The 23,392-nt window shown below is 36.5% G+C and overlaps 1 protein-coding gene across 1 annotated transcript; it reads left to right on the top strand.

Moving 5' to 3' along the window:
- The first annotated feature begins 6,500 nt into the window (after positions 1–6,500).
- Positions 6,501–22,972, top strand: il13ra2 (interleukin 13 receptor, alpha 2). Its single transcript, NM_001113731.3, has 10 exons — positions 6,501–6,561; positions 8,111–8,240; positions 10,080–10,231; positions 10,860–11,013; positions 15,626–15,746; positions 17,402–17,586; positions 17,696–17,847; positions 21,122–21,278; positions 21,955–22,051; positions 22,140–22,972. Exons 2-10 carry the CDS (start codon positions 8,138–8,140, stop codon positions 22,237–22,239), a joined length of 1,221 nt encoding a protein of 406 aa, NP_001107203.2. The 5' UTR covers positions 6,501–6,561; positions 8,111–8,137; the 3' UTR covers positions 22,240–22,972.
- Positions 22,973–23,392: the final 420 nt, after the last annotated feature.

The raw sequence follows: 23,392 nt of genomic DNA, 5'->3' as shown, positions 1-23,392 counted from the left end.
TTCAAGATATTTAAATCATAAAAAATAATTACGCAATAATAAGCGATTCGTTTTGTTTTTGATGCTGTTTATTGGAACACAGGATTTGAATAGGCATGGCAGATTATTGATTCTGTGGTAAACGCACACTGGCATGCTTGGCTCACAGTATACATATTTAAACAATTTCAAATGTTGGAAAGGACAGCTCTGTACCTGCCAATGTAAACTTCTGCATAAATGTTTGACAGCCAGCTTTTTTGGTTATTGACAGTGCTGTAATTAGGATTTAATAACCATCTGAGATGACAAAGGTTTTTATTTACTAGCATTACAACACACTGTATGGTGTTTGCTTTTGATGTCTGATTGCGCATTTGGATTACCAATATGGTAAAGCAACTAGAAGTATTTATGTGTTAAAAATTAGTACTATTTTTTAATTTACAATAAATAATCTAATGTTGCTATAGTATTGTACCTACATTGTTTCACCTACAATAATAAATAAATGTACAGCACCTTTCTTAAATAAAAAAAATAAATATATATTAAAAAGGAAAAATGCACCCAATAAATAAAGAGTTTAAAATAGCATGTTATGCAGAAAAGGCTGAGAGAGCTTAATGTGCTTCAATTTAAGAAAACACGTACAATTAAAAAACACCAGCAAATTAAGAAAAGATCTTCATCCGTTTAAAAGCAAACACGCTGCAAATCTTCACAACGCATACACAATTAAAAAAAAAAAGTGCTACATTTTCTTACAACACAAACAATTTACAAAAACACACTGCATTTTTTCCACAACGCAAACAATTTACTAAAACGTGCTGCGTTTTCTCACAAGGCAAACAATTTACGAAAACACGCTGCGTTTTCTCACAACCCAAACAATTTACAAAAACGCGCTGCATTTTCTCACAACGCAAACAATTTACAAAAACGAGCTGCATTTTCCCACAAGGCAAACAATTTACAAAAACGCGCTGCATTTTCCCACAAGGCAAACAATTTACAAAAACACGCTGCGTTTTCTCACAACCCAAACAATTTACAAAAACGCGCTGCATTTTCTCACAACGCAAACAATTTACGAAAACACGCTGCATTTTCCCACAAGGCAAACAATTTACAAAAACGCGCTGCATTTTCCCACAAGGCAAACAATTTACAAAAACGCGCTGCATTTTCTCACAACGCAAACAATTTACGAAAACACGCTGCGTTTTCTCACAACGCAAACAATTTTTACGAAAACGCGCTGGATTTTTCTACAACGCAAACACATTTAATAAAAACGTGCTTAATCTGCTGCCGTATTTTTGTAATTGCATGTAAATTCTTAAATTTCTTAAATCAGTTCTTAAATTGCAGCACTATAAGTTCTCTCGGTCACTGTAGAAACTAATGTTATGATTTTTCCTGTAATAAGCATAAATACAAGCTTCCCAGAATGACTTGGATACACATTAATTTAAAATATGTTTTTATTTGCAAGCTTTTCCTTCCCTTTTGTCACTTCTCTAAACGTAAGTGAAACGGCTTCTTATACCAGAACAAACGTAGTGCTTTATTTTGATGATGGTTTTATTTATTTGTTTTACATTTATATTTCTTGGCTATAGGTTTGTTATGGTTTTGGCTTCATGAGTGACAGTCGTCCCACCCTGTACCAGTAAATATATCAACACTATCATCAGTAGAGAGATGTCACTGCGAGAAGAGTTTTGAAATTGAAGATAGATTACATGTGCACCTGGATAATACAATTAACACAACACTCTGCACAGACGAGGTTAAATAAATACGGCAATATACAATTAAAGCATCGTTTTTTATTTCACGATGACTTGCCAAAGATTGAGGCTTATGTTGTTGTGTAAAAGAGCATGTTTGAAGAGTGTGCTTTGGTTAAGCATATTATAATCAAATCATTCAGAAATAACAGATAAGCATAGTCTGCTACTACAGTTCATACTGTATATATGAAAACTGAGCCCGCTTTCTTGCAATAAACAGCTTTATTAAGTGAATGCAAGCATTAACACATACCTTTTTTTAACCTTCACTATAAAGTCTAAACAGTTTTCCTCACATTACTGTTCATGACTGATCACCACGCATTCTTATGAAGTCCTTTATCTCTCTTATTGCTAATTAATCACTAGCACAAATTGAAACGGAGCCTTCCTATTAGTGCTTTAAAGAGACAAAGTAAACATTATATATTGATTCATGCCTTTCAACAGTATCTTACCTGGCAGCAGGTTTTAACAGCGTTTCTGTGGAAAGCAGTTTTTGCATCCGCATTTGCAGCAATTAGTAATACTTCACACCCCTATCATCCTTCACGTTCAAGTCCAGAAGTGACTAATGGATTGTTGACAGCATTTCCTCGGGCCCATTTCTTCATGACACAAGCAGTCAAGCGTTCAAAAAGGTTTCTTCTTAACAGGGTATCTTTCTATTGGTTTCTGTTTTGGAGAGATTGGAAACGCATCAGTGCAGATCGATTTAAAGTGGCAGCTTCAAAGGTGTTGCTTTCTTTCCGTTTGGCTGCAAAGTTCGTCACATAATACCCAATTAGCCATCTGCCATACTCATCCACATGTGCTGTCATTACTCGCAAGACTCCTGAACTAAGATCGTGTACTCCATGCCACATATTGACAATATGCTAGTAATAATAACTGAACTGTAGCAGACAAATGAAAGGCTGATTCTGCATTGTGGGAAACTGGTCGACATCTGAAACTGAATATATGCACATTTACACTGTTCGCTATGAGGAGGACAGTAAGCGAGGAAGGGTGATTGCGATGAAAGCCATTCTTGTGTGTTTATATTTCCTAACTTTTCCATCTTGGCTTTGAAAGTCATCTCACTCATCGGCTCTGATTCCAAATGTTGGGTTTGGGAAAGAAATGTTGATTTAACAGTAATGGATGGCACGGGCCCTCCCACGCAGTCTCTACTGTAATGTAAATATGTTTTTGTATGACACAAGTGGATCATGCATGCGTGGCTCATGTACATACTCTCTGTTTCAACACACATTTGAATGTTTCCTAAAGAGAAGGACAAACGGAACGATTCAGATGTCAATAAAATGACCTTTTACAGTGTTTCATTGTGCTTCTTCTTTAATTCTTCATGACAGGAAATGCCCTGTGTAAGTGTCAAACTGAAATGAGCAATGATTAAAACATCAAAGATGAGTAATATGGGCTTGGGCTGTTCAAATATCTGTCTGCACCATCTGCTGCATGATTAGGGGAACTATGAATTTCCAAGGAAAGCTTGTGACTCTTTTTTTTCCAGGGAATCTCCCAGGAGAATGCAAGTGGTCATGAAGAAGCGTGCTCTCTCAAGTTACACTGCTGAACAAAGTGCTATATAAGTCGAGCTGGTGGTTCAATGGTCACGGAATTAAAATGAGCTGCAGAAGTGAACCCTTATTCAAAGCAGATTTATTACAGCTGGTTTTATTATGCATTGTTGAATGCATGCTATAGATACTGCATATGGTTTCCCAGTGCTAGGTTGCAGCTGGAAGAGTGTCTGCCGCATAAAAAACAGATGCCAGAGTTATCGGTGGCTCATTCCTCTGTGACGACCCCTGATAAATTCAAAGAGTGAGTAAATGAGTAAGATGCTGCATATGCTACTTTAAGTACCATTGATGGTAAATGAAAAATGTGCAAAAAGGATTCACAAAATAGGCTAGCACATACGTATACTCATTGGCCACTTTATTAGGTACATCTGTCCAACTGCCTGTTAACGCTTCTAAACAGCCAATCACTTGGCATCAACTCAATGCATTTAGGCATATAGACATGGTAAAGATGATCTGTTGCAGTTCAAACCAAGCATCAGAACGGGAAAGAAAGGTGATTTAAGTGACATTGATTGTTAGTTCCAGACTGGCTGGTCTGAGTTTTTCAGAAACTGCGGATCTACTGGGATTTTCACGCACAACTCTCTCCTAGGGTTTATATAGAATGGTCAGAAAAAATATATATATTCAGTGAGCGGCAGTTCTATGGGCACAAATGTCTTGTTTTTGTCAGAGATCAGAGGAGAATGGCCAGACTGGTTCCAGCTGATAGAAAGGCAACAGTAACTCAAATAACCATTCGTTACAACCGAGGTATGCAGAAGAGCATCTCTGAGTGCACAACACGTCCAACCTTGAGGCAGATGTAATGTAATGTAATGTGTGTATTTATATAGCGCATTTATTGTGAATGGTCATACAACCAAAGCGATTCACAATCATGAGGGGGTCTCTCCACACCACCACCAGTCTGCAGCATCCACTTGGATGATGTGACGGCAGCCACAGGACAAGGCACCAGTGCGCTCACCACACACTAGCTATTGTGGAGAGTAGAGAGACAGTGATACAGCCAATTCAGTGGATGGGGATGATTGGGAGGCCATGATCATAAAGGTCGATAGAGAGACTCTACTCTTTTCGAGAAGTGTCATGGGATTTTAAATGACCACAGAAAGTCAGGACCTCGGTTTAACATCTCATCCAAAAGATGGCACCCACTGACAGTATAGAGTCCCCTTCACTTTTACTGGGGCATTAGGACTCACACAGACTACAGATTGAGCACCCCCTCAGGGCCTCTCTAACTCTACTTCCAACAGCAACCTAGTTTTCCTATGTGGTCTCCCATCCAGGTACTGACCAGGCTTAGCCCTGCTTAGCTTTAGTGAGTGACCCGTCTTGGGCTGCAGGGCGATAAAGCTGTGGCTGTGGATGGACTACGGCAGCAGACGACCACACCGGGTGCCACTCCTGTCAGCTAAGAACAGGAAACTGAGACTACAATTCACAGAGGCTTACCAAAATTGGACAACAGAAGATTGGAATTTGTTTCCGCTACGACTTTCAGATTTTAGGGTCAGAATTTGGCGTCAACAACATGAAAGCATGGATCCATCCTGCCTTGTATTAGTGGTTCAGGCTGTTGGTGTAATGGTGTGGGGATATTTTTCTGGCACACTTTAGGTACCAATTGGTACCAGTTGACAATGTGTCAAAGCCACAGCCTACCTGAGTATTATTGCTGACCATGTCCATCCTTTTATGAGCACAGTGTACCCATCTTCTTATGGCTACTTCCAGCAGGATAATGCGCCATATCATAAAGCGCAAATCATTTTAGACAGGTTTCTTTAACATGACAATGAGTTCACTGTACTCAAATGGCCTCCACAGTCACCAGAACTCAGTCCAATAGAACACTTTTGGGTTGTGGTGGAACAGGAGTTTTGCATTATGGATGTGCAGCCGACAAATCTGCAGCAATTGCATGATACTCGGATGTCAATATGGAGCCAAATCTCTGTGGAATATTTCCAGTACCTTGTTGAATCTATGCCACGAAGGGTTAAAACAGTTCTGAAAGCAAATGGGAGTCCAACCTAGTTCTAGTAAGGTGTACCTAATAAAGTGGCCGGTGAGTATGTTATATAATTTAACTAAACTAAAATAGCAGGATTAGGATTTTGTAAACGGAACATATTTTAAGCCATGTGTGCTGTTGAGATTGTTTTTATCCACTCTGTGGTCATTTTATGTCTTAATTTGGCCACAAACTTTAAGTTTTAGCAAATTACATGATTTTTTGGAGACAAATCTTATTTGACACATATTTTGTGAAAATGCTTTGAAAATTCTTAACAATAAACTCAGTAAAAATAACACATTTTACCTCTTGCCAACAGGGAAAACCACCAACAATCAAAAATGCTTGATTCTATGGTGTCATGGCTTTGCAATCAAAAAATGTCATTTTAATGAAAGTCAATGAGCCAAAGACAGCCACCAACAAAACGAAAGGGCAGTCAATTTGAACAGTACACAAGGATTAAGTATTAGTTTATAATGCTTGCATTACGGTCTGTTTACAAGACCCCGATCCTGCTTTTTAGCACATTTTATAGCATATTGAATTACAAGGCTCTTCTTTCTCACATTTTTTATTTCTCATCAATGGTAGTTGCTTGAAAACCTGCTGTTTCCTATCAGCATTAAAACACAGAGGGTACATGTTAATCAGAAGAGAAAAAAATGTTTGTGCTTGTGAGTTAAAATAGCTCAGCTCTCTCTTATTCAATATAAACATTCCTCCTGGAAACACATTTGTCTTTTTTTCTCCCACTCGCTTAGCTTTAATTCGTCACATAAGTGGGAAAAGTGAATAAACAGAGTGAATAAAAGTAAACATTGAGTGACTTGATGCTCACAACTCGCACAGAAACATATTTGCAACCTTGCCTCTTTTTTTTGCTCTATGTAAATACAGCTCCAGCAACAAATAACCCTTTGTTATATATTGTTCATGTTGAGCGATCACTTTACCAGTTCATGTTGAATGATAAAACCACATGTATTAAACTTTTAATGACTTTAATTATGTCTTGGCAGAGACTTGTATGCTGTGGTAGGTTTCCTTATAATAGGTCTGGAGTTCTGCTTAATAACCAACAGGAGGCGTCTCGCCTACAAAATCCCAGAACAGAACATGAGTTCATTCAGACCATCTTCAGGCACTGACTGTGAGTATACTTTTTTCCTCTGGTCTTTTGTACTTCAGTAGCTTTCTCTTGTTTGACATGTGAATGTTCAGTCTTCTTTATTATCCTCAGATCTGTTTTATTTATCTGTATATGCTAATTTCATTTATAATATTCATTTTGTGAGTACAGATATCATTTATGGTAAATATTTCAGTTTATTGAAATAACAGCTTTTATTTTAACATGTCAAGTCAAATTGTTACGTTAGATTTAACAAAGTATAAAACTATATTACACATTTGTGTTGTTTTTATGCTTTATAAAATTAGAAACAACTTTTGACATTGGATATCAAAATATATACTGTACATTTCTGTGTGTATGAACATTAATATACTTGATGTATGTTATTATTAATATTTAAAGGGATAGCTCTCTCAAAAAATAAACCAAAAAAGAATTTGCAGACTATTTAAATCCCTTTAAGTGGTTCAAAAGCTTTATGAGTTTCCTGCTCCTGTTGACACTATGTAGTACTATGGACGTCAATGATTACAGGTTTCTAACATTTCTCAAAATCTCTTCTTTCGTGTTCAACAGAAAAATAAATTCATAAAGAAAACAAGTGTGAGTAAATTATTGCAGAATTCTCAATTTTGAGTCAATTATCCCTTTAATTTATTTGAATTTCTTGCTTTCCTTTTAATTTTATGCAATCTATTTCAATATAATGATTTGTGTTAAGGGAAAAATTCACAAAGAAATGAAACTTAATTTGCTCAGCCACTCATTCAGTTTTTTCTTCTGTGCTACCTTAAAAATTACCCCAAAAAACGTAATTTTCGCTCAATTAAATTAATTTAAACCAAAATACAATGGTTACCAAAAATAACTAAAAAGCATCTTTTTTTCAAAAACACAAGTTTGTAAAACACTATATATATATATATATATATATATATATATATATATATATATATATATATATATATATATATATATATATATATATATATATATAAATATACACACACACACACACACTCACATATATATATATATATATATATATATATATATATATATATATATATATATATATATATATATATATATATATATATATATATATACATACATACACACACACACATACTTTTCTTTTTCAAATAATTCAAGTTTTAATCAAATTCAGATGTGGTTGGAAGAACAATGTTTAGATGAAAAGAGATTTGTTTTGTAAATTTTTTGACAAAGCTATTCATTTTATGCAAAGAACAATGAAGATATACAGTGATGCAGAACAGCTATTAAGATGCCAGTGAGCTGATATGATATTAAGCAGTCTTTGCTAGTGAAAGTTCAAAACAAACCAGTTTATCATAACAAAGGGGCCACACCTTTAGCGTGAGCGTTTAATGTGTGTGAACAGTTATTCATTTTCGAACCACAAAGGGTAAAAAATGGGGACCGGTGTAGTTGTAAATCAATTTAAACAGAGTGCTGTTTTACCTGCATTGCAGGTCACAGAAGAATGAAAGCTCATCATTGGACTGATGTAAATGTTTAATGCTTTATCCCTCTATAGGCACAGATAATAACATTTCTAAAGGACATGCTGCTGCTGAATAGGTTCTCTGTATGGCTCTCTGCGTTCGCTGTGCTTTTGCTGACTCAGCCCATCTCCACATCAGAGGTCATGGCCTGCGGAGCTGCGGGTGAGTTTCCTGACTGATTCCAAAGAAGCCATTAAAACAACAGGCACAATTCCAGGCCTCCTCCAAGGGAATCACATACATACTGTATAAGATAGTCTGCGCTTGCATGGGCAAATCTTGAATCATTTGATACTAAAGGTGTGTTCACACTTGTTGTTCGGTTCACTTGACAATGACAAAAAAGAAAACGGAACATTTAGTTCTTTGTGTTCACGCTATTATTTCAAAGGCTGAACTTGAAGATACAAAACAAAAGTTAGGACATATATCAGAACTTACTGAACATATAAAGGAACGTGAAACTGAAGGAACGTGAAACTATAATTCATAACGACTATAGTGTGAAAAAAGAGGTACTCTTGAGCACACTTTCTGTTTTTTTTCTCCTGTTTTTCATCTTGTGATGACATGTCATGTTGTTATATAAATATATGCCTCTAGTCCATATTGCATTGACCCACATGCTACTAACATATCAACTGCACCAGAGTTTTAACCAGAATGCCTAGTGTGAACACATCCTAAAATACAGCCCGTATGGTGTCTTTAACATTTGTTTCATCATGTCCTTTTGACGCGATTTCTTTAGTTGCTTAACTTAATGACTAGACCAACAAAGAATTGAGATGACGTTTTGCCACAGTTAAAAGCTTGTCTGATTCCACTATATTTCATTATAAAAAGTTTGACTCATGCGACTGACTCAGCAAACTTACAGAGTTCAAAATGTCTTTCGGCAAGCCAAGTTTTAAAGGATTAGTTCATACAAAAATGAAAATTCTGATATTAAAAACTCATCTTTGTGCCATTCAATCCCCTTTGACCTTAATTTTTAGAGAACAAATAAAGATATTTAGATGAAATCAGAGAGCTCTCTCATTCTCCACAGACAGCCAAGATGATTAATAATAATAATAATAATAATAATAATAATAATAATAATAATAATAATAATAATAAAAATTATAATAATAGTAATAATAATAATAATTCCTTACATCAGGGGTGCTCATCCCTGTTCCTGGAGGTATACCTTCCTCCGTAGTTCTGCTCCTACCCTGATCAAACACACCTGAACCAATTATCTAGGACCTGAACAGCACTTGATAATTAAAGGCAGGTGTGTTTGATGCCGGTTGCAACTGAAATCTGCAGGAAGGTAGATCTCCAGGAACAGGGTTTGGCACCCCTACCTTACATTTATATAGCGCTTTTCTTGACACTGAAATCGCTTGACACGTTGGGGGAATCTCCCATGAGTGTGTAGCATCCACCTGAATGATGCAGCGGCAGCCATATTGCGCCAGATTGCACACTACACACCAGCTAATTGGTGGAGAGGAGACAGAGTGATGAAGCCAATTATGATACAGGGATGGTTAGGAAGCCATGATGGACAGAGACCAGTGGGCATCCTGGGATTCTTTTACAACCACAGAGAGTCAGAATCTCAGTTTTAAGGTCTCATCCGAAAGACTGCGCTCACTGAGCAGAATAGAGTCCCCTTCACTATACTGGGACATTAAGACCCACACAGACCACAGGTTCAGTGCCCTGCTTAGCTTAAGTGAGCAAAAATGTGATAGTTGCAAAGAGCTAGCTACTAGCTGATTGAAGTGTAGCATTACCAAAACATTACTTGTGACTTCAGTGGTCCAGCTGTAATCATATGAAGCTTAAACAACACTTTTGAGTGTGTTTCCTGTGTGCAATATAATGTATTTGCATTAGAATCATGAGGGTGAGTGATTAATAACCAAATTAAAATTTTTGGGTGAACTAATCCATTAACAGTGCAACAAATATTGCTCGTTAACTTACACTATTCCTTCCTTACAGTGGATCCACCTGCTAATATTGAGATAACAGATCCTGGCTTTCTGGGTTACCTCAATATCCAGTGGACTCGTCCAGCTAGCCTTCAGAACCTCACGGGCTGCACAGTGCGATACCAGCTCCGATACTTTGACACCTACGAGGAGCGATGGAGGGTGAGAATCCACCCACAAAACAGGCCTCACACACATTTATTTTCATTTCAATTAGTAAACTTTCATTCTGCTGCATATTCTGCCACAAAAACAAACACGTTTTGCCTATTTCACACTTCATGCATGCTTCACTCTTTGGCATGATTTGAATGATTTGCTTTGATTAACAGAAGATTTCTTTTATGCTGATTTTTGTGGAAATTCCTCGTTGAAGATCTTTATTATCATAGCTCAATATCAGCCATCGGAATAAAACTGTGTTTTCAAAGCAACTGAATGGCATGACAAATATTATCTAAAAACTGAGAATGGTCACATTGGTTTTACCTCCATTTCATTGCTTCATTTAATGAATCACACTTAAGTGCACTCTAAGGTCCATTGCAAGCACAAGTGAAACAACAGTGTAGAGTTCCAGGGAACTCCAAAAAGCCGAGCCAAATCTTTGTTTAATTTAATGCAATCCTTCTGTGACCACAACCACCTGCAGGCAATCTTCAAAAAAATTATAAAAGAATGCTCACCTCTTACTTAGAGTGTCAGTGTAATTGAAATATATAATCCTATTATCCGTACAGTGAAAGCACCGTGATTTGTGACTCCAATTGTGCTGTTTTGTGTTGTACAGAGTGTTCGAACTGTCAAACTGACCTACGCTGCCCAGTTTGACCTTGAGAAACCAGTCAAATTGAGAATCCTCACTGTACTGAAGTGCGCCTGTACCAACGGGACAGAAGTCCAGGGAGAAGAGACGGAGACAGTGTACACACCTGAACCCACAGGTAACATTGATTTAAAACTATTGTAGACCACTGAAGCCAAAACATGTTGTGGATTCTTATTTTATGCAATCTGATTGAAATCTTACTGATTATATTAGTCGTTTAAATATACACTCAGTTATCCTAAGTGTTGCTAAATTGTCCCAGTACATTTTATTAAACAAAAAAAAAAGATCAATCCAATACCATAGTGTAAGTCATAGCTCAAACTTGATTCCTGGAGGGCCGCAGCTCTGCACAGTTTTGCTCCAATCCTAATCAAACACAGCTGATCCAACTAATCAAAGTGTTCAAAATTACTAGAGAATATGGCTGTTTCTTAACATGCGTTCTTCAGTGATCTTGCGTCCTCATGTTCTTATGTAACATCATCATCAACTGCCAAAGTTTAGTTCCAAAACTCATGACCGCAAGAACGGAGGAAGCGTGAAAGTTCCTGTATGTGTTCTTGGTATCGCAGATGCATCGATGCAGACTTGAGCGCAAAACTCGCTCTAGAAGTCCCAGAAGTTATTTATCTCAGGAGTTTTCCCAAATAAAAAAATGAAAACATTCACATGAAATTCTTAATTAAGGCATAAACACATTAGGGGGGTTTATTTGTTGAAATTCATATTAAAATCTGTTTTATTTATATTGTGCAAAGTATTTTTGTAAAGTCTTTATGCATAGTTTATATTGAGAAAAGGGGACAAGCAATAAATCGCATGCATGCTGTAATGTTTAAATATTTTTCCATTAAAAATGCATGAAGCACGTGACCAAGTGACCATCAGGAAGAACGCAGCATCTCATTTTTCAGAGGATGTGTTCTCTGTTCTCGTAATTTCCTCATTCTTCCGAGGTGATCTGAAAAAACTGGTCTTCACTAGAACGCAAGTCCGTTCTCTGCGTTCTTGGAATCGAGAAACAGCCTATTAAGCAGCTGTGAGTTGGAGGTGGTTGGAGCTAAAATCTGCAGCTGTGGCTCTCCAGGAATCGAGTTTGAGACCACTGCTGTAGGTTGATGATTACCTGATAGGTTGCCAATTCATTAAACGTTTTATTTGACAGAGCATAGTGAAGCCTCTCACTACTGAAAGCCAGGAAAACTTTTGTTAAACTTGTAGGCTTGTGCTGTTATCATTTTCAACTTCATATCATGTTCTGAAGAACAGAATCTTCTGACCTCCCACTTAAAAGTAATACTGTATGTGAAATGCTGCTCCACTTCAGACATCCAGCATGAAGTCATTTCCAAGAAGGCAGTGACCAACGAGCAACTGATCAACTGTTGAGCAACTGCTTATATTTGACATTGGCCCAGCTTAAATGCAGCATGAGTTCCAGTCAATCACACATCATGACTACTTTTTGACAATATGAAGTCAAAAAGATGCATGGTTGTTTCACTTTTAAAAAATCAACCAAAATGCTGTCTTTCATTTTTTAAAGGTTTTGAGAAGCAGAGATGAATGTACTGTACTACCATTACATATAATTAACATCTAATGCTCTGCTTAAAAAAAAGTTGAACTAAGTAGCTCCACAATATGCTTGTTGGAAGTAAGCCACCTTAAAAGTCAGATGTCTGACTTCATGTGGTCTTCTAGACATTATTTCCAGTCATAGGTGGTGAAAAAATATCACAACATTAAAGTGACATCGATTACGCGCAACAAGACGTCCATATTGTGTAAAACAAGTTGCATGACTTAGGGCCCTATTTTAACGATCTAGGCGCAAAGTCTAAAGCGCATGGCACAAAAGCAATAAGAGCATGTCCGAATATTCTTTTGTGATTTTAAGGATTGAAAAATTCTGGGTGCTTATTACCTAAATGAGTTATGGGTATGTCTTGAGCATAACTTGCATTAAATGAATCAGAGTCTCATCTCCCATTCTCTTTAAGAGTCAGTTGGGCCACACCATGGTGCTTTAGCTATTTACATGGCAGACTTGGTAGGTGGATAAACTAAACGCTTCACAAGCAAAAAAACAGTTAAACAGACCATCTGCAGCGACGTTAAAGAATGAGCCTCCTCCATTCAGCTTCTTTACTCTCTCTTTACTTTCACATGGATAAGGAAACCACACTGCACTGAAAACATCCGTTAGCCTACATATTTAATTTTGTTTGTTAAGCTCAAAGATTCGTTTCAAAACTATTTCTTAATTCAGTTTTAATTTCCAACAAACGAATAAATGAACAATAATATCGAAATGTGGTCAAAAGAGTGTCAGGAATGAACTGAAAAAAGGCATGGAGGCAGTGATTTTATATTAATGCAGAAATAATAAGTTTTGTAACATTCTAATCCTTTATTTTTTTCATATGTAAAGATATTTGTGTATTACTTTACACCCCGTGTATATTTGAACCCACATAGGCGTAAAAACGTGTTCTGCTTGACCTGCTTTTATTTGGTCAATGGTGTGGTCTATTTCAGTTCTTCAAAATAGCATCACGCCAACAACGCGCCTTACATTTTAGACCAGCATGCCCGTGAGTCCACAAAGTGGCGCAAATGGATTTGCTATTCACACAACAAGGTGCAAAACAGATTTACTTAAAGTCAGCATGGAACAGAGGGTTAAGATTGTCCCTTTTCCCCCATATTGTCATGTACAGACAAGTAAAACATTCTTTAAATGAGAAACAAAAATTGGGTGGTTGATAATTTCATCCTTTGAGAACCAGGTTGAATTGTTGGTAGAAGGGTGTTGGTAACAAACTGAAGTAAGACTGATGAATGGACAAAAGCAGGGCTGAAGCGAGAATCACGTCGATACTGTAGCCTCACCCTAAAGGCATTCCATGTGACCAAAAGTAAAGAAAAGTTGTTTCAAGAAGTTGAGGGAAGATTGTGGTATTTGATTAAAGTTTCTGAGGGCAAATACATTTTTTACAAAATAATAAAGTGCACAGATACATTATTTATAACAATCACTACAACACAGAAAGATATTTTAAAAAGTACCAATTGATTTCATGCCGACTTTAAGATGCCTTCAAAGGAGCTTCCAAAGATGAGCATAAATTATGTCTTTGATGTTAAAATCTAGTGAAGCAATATTTAAAACACTGCCATCAGTTCATGCTTCGTTTAACAATTTCCCCGAAAAAGGGATGTGATGACTTTTCCCATTCTAATTAGAAACAATAAAACAGTCAGATAGACTTTACAGGAACACTCAACACATATATCAGTAAAGCCGCATTAACATTAACGCAGGTATTGCATAAGATTTAACGTCTTTGTGTGTGATGTAATACCTTCGAATTTCAGATATGCAAAACTATCAAAACAATAATTACACAAAAATGTAACCACCTGAACTGATGAATGTGAATATGCATTCTGAGCCTTTTTGATCTGAACTATTGTATAACAAAAAAATGACCAAATGGACCAAACAAACACACACAAAAATGATTTTAAAAACATGCTAAGTGTCTAAACACATCTGGAAGGGATTAAAACTGTTTCATCATGCGCTATTTATTTGGGAATTTATTTTGAAGTGAATTAAACAGCCATTGCTTCAATTTTTATACAGTAAATGATCAAGTAAATTTCAGTTGAAGGCCTAACCATCTGTGGGATTACGATCCCTCTAATTTGATGATAACTGAGCCTGAACCATGGATAAGAATTTCTTTTGAAGCATAACTGCCATTTCAAAATTAATCATTCTACTATAGAACAGAATTCTTCAATATTGTAATTCAGGCCAGAAGTGAGCATTCACATGCATTTCTCAAGCCATTCAACAGCCAACTCTAATAGAAACATTTATTGTTAAAATGATATATATTCTATTTTTATATTGCTTTGTTATCTTGTTTGAAACTGCTTACTCTATTTTAATATTATATATTTCTGCACCATCGCGTCATTCTAATGCATGCTTAGTTTGTCAGTCATCTGCATTTCATTTAGTTGCTATTCATTTGCCCTCTTTAGTTTTGGTTTCCATAGTTTCTGATCATTATTTGATTTATTTCTTCTTCATTTCATTCAGTATTTATGCTGTATTGTACTGTTCTATGACAGTTATTTTTCAACGATCTGTTTGTTACTCTTCTACAATGTCCTGAGTTCCTTATGTATTTAGAACAAAATATCCCCCCATCCCCCCATGTAATATTGTTACATAGATATTTAATACATTTCTTTATGATTTATATCATATACACATATTTTATATCTAAATATAGATAAACAATTTCTCAAACATATGCATGCCTGTGTGTATTTATATTTATTTTACAGTGCCAATAAAAAATCAACATGCTGTGTGAAAATCTATATCTTTACTCATATTACACCCTGCTTTCAAAAGACCTTCGAGATAAAATTGTAGAAAGGCACAGGCTAGGAGAAGGCTACAAAAAAATTTCAAAGGCTAGAAGAGTTGATTTCAGGCTTTATGACAAAGGAAGTAATTATTTCAAAGGGTGTGAGGATTTTCTAGGAATCTGTACATAGCAAGTATAGACACACTGTCAAAACAACCTTTAATTTTGGATTAAATTAAAACAGATTTTTATTTTTTTTTTGCCCTGCACTAATCACTTTTAAGTGTTTAATTTCTGTTTAACTAAAGATGCCTGTGATTTTTCTCTCAGGTTTGGCAGGCTCAAGAATAAGAGATTTTCACTGTATCTACTATGGGAAGGAGCACATGGAGTGCACCTGGAAGTCAGGACCTGTCCAGCCTCCAAATTCAGAGCACTACCTCTATTACTGGTGAGTGATTCTATGTAAATACTGCTGAAATTAGACTATTAAACATCCCAAATCATTTAACAGATGCATTAAGCACAGTTGCTCTGTGCCTCGGGGAGACTAGATGTCAGGTTGATACTCAAGTCAATTACTGTGGAATAGCCTGGATTTTACAAGTGTATTGAGACAATACACTAATGGCATGCAAAGGCTTCCTGTTCCATCTGTTCCATGGAAGAAAAATAAATGAAGTGCTCTGTTCATTTGAGTTTACAAACATTTGCATTTGGCAAACTTCAACCAATTTGGTTGTGTTCATGGTGGAACCAATAGGATAAACACTTTCTGCTGAACTACAGGTCAAGACAGAGCTTTTTAGCTGACTTAGCTGTGCTTCCATGAATCTGCTTTGCAAAATACCACAGAATCTTAAAGGTGATGCCAAAATACCATTCTGATCATAATCCACTCATCTATTCATTCATTCATGCATGCTATTTTTCTAGCTAATTTGCAAGATACTAGTTTTCAGCTTAAAGTGTCTTTTAAAGGCTTGACTAGGAAATTGATGTAATTAGGCCGGTCATTGTACAGCGGGTTTGTTCTGTCGCCATTAAAAATAAATGTCTTAAGGGGCTAATAATAAAAGTATTTAAAAAATAAAAAACTTATTTTATTAAAGCCAATCTAATAGAAAGAAGACTTTCTGTGGAAGGAAGTGAACATTTCCTTGTTCCGTTAAACGTCACTTGAGAAATATGTGAAAAATTACAAAACTTTCACTGGAGGGCTAGTATTTTTTGCTTCAACTATGTGTTTACAAGGGTGTAGAATTGGCATGGATGGAAGGGACGTGTCCTCACCAATAACCACCAATTTCTGACATACCCCTACCAATAATTTAATCAACTTCAAATTAAAGTAATGCTCTGTCAACTTTAAACCTAAATGTGCACCAAGTCAAGTTCGCTACGAGTTCACTGTAATACTAATAACCAAGGCTGTGCAATTAATTACAATTCAGTTTCAATTTTGACTTCTATGATTATGAAAAACAATAACTGGCATAGAACAGTTAAATTGTGTCAAACATCTCTCTAAATGTCTCTATATTCATACCTGCTCAAAGCCCGACTGCAGCTAAATGTAAATAAACTGTTACAGCATGGGATGGGATTGTTTATAATATTATTAAGTACTTTAATCATGTTTTTAAAAGTACAAAACATAATGTGTGATGTGCTTTACACTCTCAGAAACAAAGGTACGTGAGCTGTCACTGGGGTGGTACCTTTTTGAAAGGAACAAATTTGTACCAATAAGGTCCATATTAATACCTCAAGGGTACATATTAGTACCTAAAAAGTACAAAAGTGTTCCACCTAAAATTTTTAGGTAATAATATATACTTTTGGGGTACCAATATGGACCCTTCAAGTACAAATTTGTACCTTTTAAAAAGGTACCACCGTAGTGACAGCTTGCGTACCTTTATATCTGAGAGTGTAGAGAGTGTCCCCACCAATGTCAAGAGCGAATCTACGCCCTTTGTGTATATATAAACATATATCTTACACATAGACTTAGACATAAGTCACTTTGGATAAAAGTGTTTGCTAAATTAATCAATGTAAATGTAAAGTAAGTGCACTCAATAAGTGTATCTGTTTTTCCAGGCACAGGGAAATGGAAGAAACAAAGGAATGTCCAGAATACATTGTATCATCAAACAATGAGAGAGGATGCAGGTTTCCTCGCCAATCACTCTTGGAGTTTTCCAAGTTTAATATGTGTGTCAACGGATCTTCTTCAACAGGGAGTCTAAGACCAGCCTACTTCTCCATTGAGATCCAAAACTATGGTAATTACACTGACAGAACAAATTGCATATATACTGCAGAATAACTAGGGACACATAAGCAGTTGATTTGACCCAAAGTGCATAATGGAACATTGTCTTCTGTCTGCAGTAAAGCCTGCAGCGGTCTCTTCTCTGGACGTGTTAGAGACTGATGGACGGTTGAAGTTAGAATGGGCGCCACCTAGCGGTCAGGTGCCAGAACACTGCTTGGATTATGAGGTGGAGAGCAGCACTCTAATGGCAAATGGCAAAGAACTGAAGGTATTCTAATCCTTTTATCTTACTTCCTTCTATACAGCGATCTTCTGTTTTGTGTGCAAACTGTGGTGCATTTTTGAGCTTGCTGGTTCATGTTTTAGACGTTTCACAACAGTCACACAAAAATTTGGTTGTGCAAGATGTCTATAGATATTATGATATCTCAGGACTTTATTTAAAACTAACTTCAACATAAAATACATCCCAAGTGTAAATATAAGCCATCAGCTCCACTTGATTGCAATGCTTCAGATTTCAATTCTGCAGATTTAAAGCTTGTATATTCCCCCTTAAGAAATCACATTGAGATGGGTAGAGTTCACCAAACGTGAACTTCATGGTTGCAATCTATTTGGCTTTCAGGCGCATGCTTGTAAACTCCCCAAGCACTTCTATTCAGGGAATTCTCTCTGGTCTTTTAAAAACTGTTCCACTGCCTGAAGTGGACATGGAAGTTTTTGTTAGATTTCAACTAACGGAGTCTGGGCATGTTCAGATACTCACAATTGTATTCTTGGCCACTTGAGTACTACAGTGAGTGTTTTAAAAACAAAAATCACCTAAATGAGGTGGCTTATCATAGGGCAGACCCCATAGACTATACAATAATATGTATTACTTTCGTCATTTAATATATATATTTTTTTGCTAAATGACACTACATAAATTATATTACATTTATACCACAGTACTGTTTGCAGACATGAGGAGACCTCAAATTTTGGTAGGCGGCAATAAATAGGTTATTACCCAAATATCTACTGGTTGATGGAACACACAGGCTATACAAGACATTTTTATACAAAACAATAAAATAAATTTTCAGGGTTTATTATAACACAGACAAGAGATGCAATTATTTTTAATCAATTCTAACAGTGTTTTATGTCATTTTAAAATTATAATTTTAAATTATAAAAAAGGTTTGTATTTGGAAGCTTTTCGATTTGGGTCAGCTCAATTAAGGTGGAAAACCCAGCATAAGGGGTTAAACACATACCAAAATGCTCTGCATTCTCTGACATCACATTCAGAAATAAAGACCCACAACTGTTACTGGATTGGTAGGTTTTTTTTGTGTGTTTTTTTTTTTTTTTTGAGTTACATTTTTTCTGAACTGACAAATTTGGTTCCTTGAAAGTATTATATAAGTACCTAAATTATACATAATTATATTAAGTGTTTGTACAATTTACTTTTTTACTGTATAATAATAAAGTATAAAAGCATACCAGTACTGCACCAACAACAGCTTTTGTACCTTTATTTCTGAGAGTGACAACACTGATAGACTTCATCAATCAACATTTTATGTAAAAAAAGCTAAATAATTATTGATCTCAGAGGTTACGTTCAGATAGTAAGCATTTTTTTCTGGCAGACTATCTTCACTATTAAGCGAAGTTTATTTATAAACTAATTTCAAAAGGATCATGTGATTATGATTGATCACGGCTGGTTCCGCATTATTCAATTTATTATTCACCAATCACACGATTCCTAAGTCTCCGTAAATAACCATAGTTCCATACCAGTCATCTTCGTTTTGAAGAATTCCCCTTTCCACCCCTATTCCTCCTCCTTTCTAGATGGGCAGACCAGTGGTTAGCACAGTTGCCCCACAGCAAGAATGTCATTGGTTCTAGTCCTACCAGTCAAAGTTGACGTTTTTATTCACATCTTCACATGTTCTCCGTTCTCCCTGTGCCCGCGTGGGTTTCCCCCCGGTCCCCGGTTTCCTCCCACCATCCAAAAACATGCAACTTAAGTTAATTGACTAATCCAAATCAGCACTATAGATGTGCTCCTAGTAAGCAGTTATATCTTCACAGCAATGCCTAATTGCACACTAGCTTCAAACAGCAGGAGAGTTCTCGAGGTCTACCTGAGCTCAATCTCTCCTCTTTCCCTGCAAACTGGAGGGAGCCCGGGCTCGAGGATCTTATGAGCTCAGGGCTCTATCGTGGGACAGCATGCTAAACACGCTTTTTAATAAATCATCAGCCTAAGTGTGAACTCTTGAACTGCAGTTGATTAAATAAGATGTATGTGTCCATATATAACCAAACTATCTGCAAACTACTGTTTGGGTAGCAAATATACAAGTAAATTGACCTGCAAACACATTGACTTGCAGTATCTCTCTATCAAAACAAACGCCCTGTTCAGCTGATTTGAGCATGTGTGTGTGTGTGTGTGAGTGACAGAGTGAGTGAGTGAGTGGTATTTGTGTAAAAACACTTATGGCTTTCTCCAACATTATTTCAACAAGTAGGACATGTTCCTGGATTAACATCTATGTTGATCCTGGAACAACATTCCAATCAACCAATTAGAATTAAGAGATATGTTTACCGCTTATGTTAAGTTTAGACTTACGGTTAGGTTTATGCACTTCTACATGATTATCCAACTATTATTCCCCTCTGATTTTGGAAATAATTTACAGTTATGGTTTGGTTTAGGGGAAGGGAATAGGTATGGATTACATTTTCAAACAAAAATGATGTTCCAGAATCAACAGATGTTAATCCAGGATCTTACTTGGCAAAATCATCACATGCTTGTGGCTTTTCTGTCACAGATTTTGACATCAATGTATGCCGTGCTAAAAAACACACAAAAGACCATCTAAAATTTGATTTGAGCAGCTAGAACATCTGGTCAGAGATCTAAATCTTTCCACTTTTCGTGTATTTTGCTTCTCAGATTTTCAAGGGTTGCCCACCAGAAGTGGCCATTTGTACAAAGTAATTAATTATACATATCAGTGTCAACAAGATGGATGGAAATTAGTGAGAAAGGGGTGCTAAAAAATGAACTGGAACTGTAATACAGCCAAACTCAAAATAGGTCCCCTTTAGCTTGTGTTTCTGCTGTCCTTCATTCACATGCCTGACAAAGTGCTTTGTAACCACCCCTTTCCACTCGCAGATCACTTTCTGTGAGCACTCTGCTAATGTGCTGATAAGAATCAGGTGTATTTGATAAGAAGAACATCCAAAACGCCTTTAGCAGCACAGCAGAGGAAAACTGATGACAGGACTCTCAATATTTTCGTTGCGGTGCAAGAGCTAGTAATTAGTAAACAGCTCTTGAACATGAATGACTTGAACAAATACCACTCACTCGCATTTCATTCTGAATCTTGGCATGCACCGTTAAACAAATGTTTGATTAAGGTTGTGTGCCAAACCAAGCAATAAAAAAGAAAGAAAGAAAGCCAAGAATCCCATCTGTCAAGCCAATCTGTGTTATTTTTATTTTCTTCTTTCAGCAAACGGAGATTCTGGAGAATCTGGATCTGGGCACATCTTATGAGCTCCCGAGAGAAGCAGAAAGTAAGAAAACCTGCTTTAATCTCAGATCGAAAGTGAATATGTACTGCGCTGATGGAGGATTCTGGAGCGACTGGAGCCAAACAAAATGTACAGGTGAGACAGGTTTTTAAAATTGACCTTGATTAATTTCATTCATTCGTTTATTCTTTCCAATTTGTCTTTTTATTTTTTCAGAACATTTATATTAAGATGGGATTTTAATTTTATATAAGATTCATCAGCATGAACCACGCCACACTTTGAGCTAGACTTTATTATAAGGATGTAGGGGATGGTAAGAGAACAGGGGGATGAAGGGAAAGAGAAGTAAGAGGATGAACAGTGAACATTTAGATAGGTAGGTTGATCAGGTGTCCTACAATGATGCCCAGAGTCTTAGAGTGGGGGTACCATCTTTGTAATATTTTGGTTGAGGGATTGGATCCCCCGATTCAACCTAGGAGTGAAGAGAGTGTTATAGGATTGTGAATGGGAAGAGAGGAATTAGAGGGACTGTGGATTCAAAAGAATGAGAAGAATAGTGCTAGAGGGCTGGTCTGCCTTAATTAAGTTTTAGGGAGTAGGTGATTGGTTAAGGAGACAAAGTGAGGCGGGGTTCCTCTGCCGAACTTTTGTTAACAAGTTAACTCCATTAAAAATTGTACCATGACAAGCTTTTCAGCTTTTGGGAATATTTTTTTTATGAATAATGTAAATGTGTCTGCTAAAATGTTTGATGTTAAATAGTTCTTTGCGGTTTGATCATTTAATCATGTATTTTTCCTCAAAGTCAAACCAACATTGAATTATCGTTTGCTGGACCTGGTGATGATTGGCACTGCTGGAGTCATCATCTTCTGTCTTTCCTTATGGATATTAACGAGGATGTGAGTTTTCAGCCAATAGAAAAAAATTTATGCATACACCATTATCTTTGCCGTTTGTTGACACTCAATCTCATTTTTGTTCTGACAGCTGCATAAAGCCGTGCAGCAAGAAGGATGTCATCTACACGCTGTACAAGCAGAAGGTCAACGAGAACATGCCTTCAATCTTCAGCCCCATTTTCAAGTGATGATGCTTCCTATGACCTGCTTTTGCTGCATTACCATTCATACCTAATACTACATCACTAAATGCACACTACTCAGAGAAATAAACACGAGAATTGAGACTCGTCAGAGCCCTCGCACAGTTTACCTGGTAGTGGATTCAAAGTGAGCGCTGAGAGGCTTGTGGAGCAGATTTGTGGAAAACCAAAAGAACCAAAGCACTGACCTGAATGTAGAATCCACTTTGTTGTTTACCAAGCCACTCTACTATTAGCTAATGTGTTTACACAAATGTTATGTGCCTGTTAAAGTTACTCATATATAAATATGAATTATATTATAATATATTTTATTTCAAATGCCAGTGGTCTTGCCAGTTTTGCCCAGTTTTCAATAGCATCTATTCAGTCTTGAATATTTGTTCTTAATGTCAATGATCTTGCCAGACATGGCGTACTGTACAGTTTCAGTTTTGTCTTTTACAGTTTTCCTGTTTTTTTTTTTCATTCAATTTTTTGAATTTATGCTGTTTTTAAAGTAAATGTATTAAAATAAATCATAGATGTTTCAGATGCCAATAACATTGCCAGTTTTTGTTCGTTTTTATACATTTTCCTATTTTTCTACTTGCCAGGTTTTCTTGAATTTGTTTGTCTTTTACATTAAACCATATACTGTATTTGTAAGATGCCAGTAAACTTGCCATTTTTGTGTACTTTTGCAATTCGCGTATTTTCTATTAATAATAAAAACAGTTCTTGAATAAGTGATCTGTTTGTGTGTGTGTTTTTTACCCAAATAATATACCCAACAAAGTCAATCCAGGGCACAGTTAAACGTACCGGGCACTTTATTAGGTACGCCTGTCAAACTGCTTGTAGCGCAAATTTCTAATCAGCCATTTACATGGCAGCAGCTCAATGCATTTAGGCATGTAGACATGGTCAAGACGATCTGCTGCAGTTCAAACAGAGCATCAGAATGGAGAAGAAAGGTGATTTAAGTGACTTGGAATGCGGCATGGTTGTTGGTGCCAAACGGGCTCCTCTGAGTATTTCACAAACTGCTGATCTACTGGGATTTTCACTTACAACCATCTATAGGGTTTACAGAGAATGGTGCAAAAAAGAAAATGTCCAGTGAGCGTCAGTTCGGTGGGCGCAAATGCCTTGTTGA

This window comes from Danio rerio, chromosome 5 (assembly GCF_049306965.1).
Source record: "Danio rerio strain Tuebingen ecotype United States chromosome 5, GRCz12tu, whole genome shotgun sequence".
Taxonomy (NCBI): Eukaryota; Metazoa; Chordata; class Actinopteri; order Cypriniformes; family Danionidae; genus Danio; species Danio rerio.
This window is presented reverse-complemented; position numbering and strand designations above follow the sequence as displayed.

Excerpts from the sequence above, each read along its gene's own strand:
- il13ra2 (NM_001113731.3), top strand. The coding sequence starts at position 8,138 with ATGCTGCTGCTGAATAGGTTCTCTGTATGGCTCTCTGCGTTCGCTGTG. Across the intron at positions 11,014-15,625 it reads GTACACACCTGAACCCACAG|GTTTGGCAGGCTCAAGAATA; the intron begins GTAACATTGATT and ends TTTTTCTCTCAG. Across the intron at positions 22,052-22,139 it reads TTATGGATATTAACGAGGAT|CTGCATAAAGCCGTGCAGCA; the intron begins GTGAGTTTTCAG and ends TTGTTCTGACAG.